General features: G+C 43.3%; 1 protein-coding gene across 1 annotated transcript; it reads right to left on the reverse strand.

Annotated features, from left to right (window-relative positions):
- LOC102441438 (olfactory receptor 52K1-like) lies at positions 1-954 on the reverse strand. The gene has a single exon (XM_006094572.1). It carries the CDS (start codon positions 952-954, stop codon positions 1-3), a length of 954 nt encoding a protein of 317 aa, XP_006094634.1.
- Positions 955-5,402: the final 4,448 nt, after the last annotated feature.

Consider the following 5,402-nt stretch of genomic DNA (forward strand, 5'->3'; position numbering starts at 1 on the left):
TCAGGTGGGATCAATTCTCTTGGGGGTTAGAATTTTAAACAGTTGCTCCCGGATCTGCTTGGTCTTGACCCCATAGATAATGGGGTCCAGCGCAGGGGGAAAGAGCAAGTAGAGATTTGCAAGGATGACCTTGGCAGCAGAGGCTGTGGGTGGGCCAAAGCGCTGCATGACCACAGAAAGAAAGCCTGGGCCGTAGAAGAAGAGGATAACACAGACATGAGCAGTACACGTGCTGCCTGCTTTAGCACGTGCTTCAGATGAAGGAAAATTAATTACGGTCCTCACAATCTGCCCATAGGTGTAGGCAATAAAGGCCACATCCCCCACACCAAGAAAGATTGCCACGGCAAAGGCATAGAGGTTATCCACAGTGGTGTTCCCACAGGCCAGTTTCACCACCGCCATATGCTCACAGTAGGTATAGGCAATTGTGTGGGAACCACAATAGGGCAACCGATGGGCCAGGCTTGGAAAGGAGATGGTCAACCCCACACCTCGCAGCACCACTAGGCCTCCAATCTTGGCCACAACAACTGGCGTAAGAATGGTTGCATAACGCAGTGGGTTACAGATGGCCACAAAGCGGTCCAGGGCCATGGCCACTAGCACTCCTGACTCCATGGCAGAGAATGCATGGATGAAGAACATCTGGGAAAGACAGGAGTGGGAGCTGATGGCTGTAGCGCCAAACCAGAAAATGGCCAGCATCTTGGGCAGAGTGGAGAGGGAAAGAACCAGGTCGACAAAGGAGAGCATGGCAAGAAAGAAAAACATGGGCTGGTGAAGGCAGCGTTCTGTTCGAATAAGAAAAAGCAGAACACCATTCCCAGTCACTGACAGGAAGAACATGAAGCAAAACGGAAGTGAGATCCAAATGTGTGCGGCAGTCAGTCCTGGAATGCCAGCCAAGAAGAAAGTGTGTGGGAAGAGATAAGAAGTATTGGAAAGAATCATGGTGATCACCTCACTCAGAAGAGCAAAGAACCACTGCAAAAAAAAAAATAGCAGGTTAAATTTAATGATATGAGGGTTGGAAGCTCCCGATATACTAGTGTGGTCTCACTAACACCACCATCACCATCACTCTTTCCCCATACTTCTCAGAAAACCGTCAAAAATAATTTTCAACTTAGTCAATATTTCTGCAAGATCTTAAAACACAGACAAGGCAAGACAACTGGGTCCAGTGGAAATGCACTGGACAAGAAGTTCAGAAACCAGGTTCCAGTATTAGATATCCTAATACATCTATAATCTGGGTCAATTCTCATAACCAGATTTAAATGCTCAGGAGCTGATGTTAAAAAGAAATTTTCCTCTCATGCTCATAGTCCCAAGTTCTGAATGCTGGTGCTAGAGGTAATCAACATTGGCTCCCTAGTATTATACCACTAACCTTCATCAGAAACTGTCCAAGATCCCAATATCTGGAAAATTTCTTTAATTTGAAGACATCCAGCTTCCCCAAACTTCACTTGACTGCCAGGTTACAGATTACATGGTGCTTAATGACTTCAATAACAATCAGGTTCTTCCTTGGATTATTCCCCAGTCATTTCATAAATGCATATCTTGTTTCTCTCTCCAGTATCTCTAAATGGCTATCTGATTCACCACCTCCTGTATCTCCCTCTCCTTCAAGGTGCTGTTGTACAGGTGTAGACACCAAGTTCAGAGTTGCGGTGACCTGAAATAAACAGAATGTCTTGGTAATAACAACCACATAAAAGCCAAAGAATTCTGTATCACAGCCACATTATTGAGAACAGGAGGGAAAATTGGCAGATATTTCTTCCAGTTCCATTTTCCATGTAATTACACTATGTGTATGAAATTATTCAGATTCCCAACATATGCTATTCCCCAATCATCATTTTGCAAAGTCAGAAAACTAAACTCTAGAAAGAAGTCATGGCCCACAGTCCCAGATCTATTTTGTGACAGAATCAGACAAGAACTTACAACCACTGATTCCTGAGCTAGAAAGTCATCATGCTGTCTCCATGTTAGCAGTGACTGCTGCATGGCCAAGGAAGAACATTCAGGACCTGTGGCCAAGGGTAAGCAGTAGAGGAATCAAATAGCTAAGGAGTGATTTAGGCATCACATGGCTCCCCAACACCCCCTAATACCTCCAAGACCAAAGTTCTCTCATATGAAAGAAAAACACAAGGACACACAGAGACCTGGGCCAGGGTCTGAGAGGACTTTGGATTGTAACATAAGTGATTCACATTCCAAGTGGGAAAAGTGCAGCTGAGTTGATCCCACAGTTTCGATGACAACAAGAAAAGGTCTCTAAACATGAGGGGGAAAATCAGAAGTTTGTACAGAAAAAAGAAATAGCACAGCTTTAAAATAGCCAATAACCTTCTCCATGAGAAACCATGGGATTATTGCCCAATACTGTCAACCACAGCTCCTAAAGACACTGTGTGATGACAGCAGAAGACATGAGAGCTGGAAGATGGGAGAGCTGAGTGGACCTACAGTTCTGAGTCATGGAACAAACTCTGGAATAAGAGTCAAGATCATGAGCCAGGTAATATTTCTGCCATATATCAGTTGTGTGAATTTAAGCAAAGCATCAAATGACTTTCAAGTTTCCTCACAGGTGAAATGAGTATACAAATACCTACCTCACTGGATCATTGTGAGAATACCATGAGATATAATGCATAAATTCTTTATCAAATTCTGAAAATGGTATAATTTTCATTGAAGTAAAAGAAAGAAATGATGCATTAAGGTAAACGTGTTTAAGAAAAACAGAAAATTTAGAGATTCTGAGACAATGCATTTTATTTAACAAAACATAAGAGATTTATCCTCTGGGCAGATGTCAGTACAGTAGTAACCTGGAGCAATCCAGTCAAAAACACTCCATAAAACAAATCATTCTTTTTTCCTTAATATACAAGATTATAATAAGGAACATTTGCTGGGTCCTGAGGGAATAGTTGGGATATCAGGTGTAATTATTTCTTTCCTTTGTTGTATGAAGCCGAAGGAAAAGCAAGAACAAAAACATGCAAATTCATAGTTCAGGACTCAGCTAGACCTGTGTGTCTTCACAATGATAATTCTTTCTCAGAAAGACAGAGGTCAACACAGGCTATATTGGAAGAGAATAGCACAGGTTTATTTCCCTCACACTGCTCCCATCTTTCCTCCCAATCACATGTGTCCCCAGCACCCCCAGAATATAGTATTGAGTGGGGAGGTGAAGGGTGTCAAGAAATGTGGCTCTGATCACCTGAGCATCAGCTTCAAATTATCTTCAAAGCTGGACCAACCTGAAGCCTCAGCCCACCGTCCAAACAATGTAATAAGTAATCACACCCGATGGCCCAACTATCCCCTCAGGACCCAGCAAATGTTCCTTATTATAACCTTGTATAATAAGGAAAACTCTGCTCCAGTACACTCAGCTCCTCCGTCAGAGAAGCAGGTAAAGAGAGGTAAGGGGTCCTGGAACCATAGGAATCTGGGACACTGATTTAGGTGCCTCCATAAATACTTCCCCATAACTCACCCTGTGGGCTTCAAAGAGCAGATTTACAAATAGCTGACTGTTGAGCAGGGACTTGAAAGATGTTTTCCTGTTTTGGAGGAAGGAAATCTCACATACCTGGACCCTCCCTTACCTGTATCTGTATAACAAAAGGTCCAAACAGACCTCAGATGATGTGCAGAATATTGGCAGTATTTCTGGTTTTCCATAATGATATCAAGACCATGTATTTCCACTCCAAATAGCCTATAAGATTATCAGATCTGGAAAGGTTGAAGGAAAGCTATTTGTGATGGAGCCTGTATGTATCTCTCTTCTTTGGGCCTAGTCTTAGCCATTACTCACCAGATGGATGAGAAATTAAGCTATCAGTCAGGTCCCCAAAACAGAGTATTTAATAGGCACCTTTTCAGGCATTGCCTATAGGGATCCTAAGTGAAGTTTCTACTACCCAGACACCAATTAGTACTTCTGCCTCCTCTTCAAACAAATGTTTAACAAGGTCTCTGCCGCTTATTGGGGCCACAGGGAACAAGCTCAGCAGGGAATATTTTGAACAGCATACTCTAGGGTGCCATGTCACGATGGGGCCGAGGCCCTGCAGCCAAAAGTAAGGAGAGGCTTCCTGCCATGAGGAATGGGACCACACGGTTTGATGGCCAGCCAAGATCTGATCCAGGAAGGGTGAGGAAAATAGCAGGCTGATGGGGAGCAGCAACATCAGAACCAGCATACACCATTACCCCAATGACCCCTGTGACTTAGGTGGAACTATGAGAGGAAGAATGAATTAATAAGTAGGAGCCTCGCCCTAACCTGCGGAGTGAAGGGTCCCAGGTTCGATTCCGGTCAAGGGCATGTACCTTGGTTGCGGGCACATCCCCAGTAGGGGGTGTGCAGGAGGCAGCTGATCGATGTTTCTAACTCTCTATTCCTCTCCCTTCCTCTCTGTAGAAAATCAATAAAATATATTTTTTTTAAAAAATAAGTAGGAGCCTTTGTGAGAAGAGAGAGCTCAGCAGAGGAATGAGGCTGTAGAAAATAGTGAATGTCTCCTGTTATTCAAAATGGTAGGCGGAGTCCTGTAGGTATTGTCATCCATATGTTGGTGAAATAACTTGCAAGTCTACCCCTTTTTTAATCAATAAACTCCAAATTTTACTCTCATCTCAGCCACCAAAATCACTCCAGAAAATGATACAAGATTAACCTATGGGAGGACATTCAAGAGTCTGAAGAATTTAGACATTGCAGTGGATTGAGAGGAATTGCAGAAATTGATTGTACAGAGTTTACTTAGAAAAACACTGGGGTGGCATGCATGATTATTCATGGTTTCTTTAAATCCAGTAAGAAACTCCCAGTGAGGAAAAGAATGATTTGTTTAATGAAGCCAAAGGAAAAACAGGAACGAAAACATGCAAATTCACAGTTCAGGACTCAACCAGGCCTGTGTGTCTTCACAAGGACAATTCCTTATCAGAAAGGCAGAGATCAACGCAGGCTATATTGGAAGAGAATAGCACAGGGTTATTAGGAAGAGTCAGTACCAAAATTAGGTCATCTTTTTAGGAGAGCCATGTTCTAAGATTACTGGCCCAGTTCCAGAAGGAAGAAGACTTAGCGGGTGTCACTTCACATAACACCAAGATTATGTACCCTACCATGACTTCATATTATGAACCCTAACATGAAGAACCCAGTGTGGGCAGGCCAGTGTTTCTCAGTGGTTGAGGTCGACCAGGAGGTCATGATTGGATTCCCGGTCAGGGCACATGCCCTGGTTGTGGGCTCGAACCCCAGTGTGGGGCATGTAGGAGGCAATCAATTGTTCTCTCTCATCATCGATGTTTCTCTCTCTCTTTCCCTCTCCTTTCTTCTCAAAAAT

The sequence above is a fragment of the Myotis lucifugus genome, unplaced genomic scaffold, assembly GCF_000147115.1.
Source record: "Myotis lucifugus unplaced genomic scaffold, Myoluc2.0 scaffold_138, whole genome shotgun sequence".
In the NCBI taxonomy this organism is placed as follows: domain Eukaryota; kingdom Metazoa; phylum Chordata; class Mammalia; order Chiroptera; family Vespertilionidae; genus Myotis; species Myotis lucifugus.

Coding starts and splice junctions, on each gene's coding strand:
- LOC102441438 (XM_006094572.1), bottom strand. CDS start 954: ATGATTCTTTCCAATACTTCTTATCTCTTCCCACACACTTTCTTCTTG.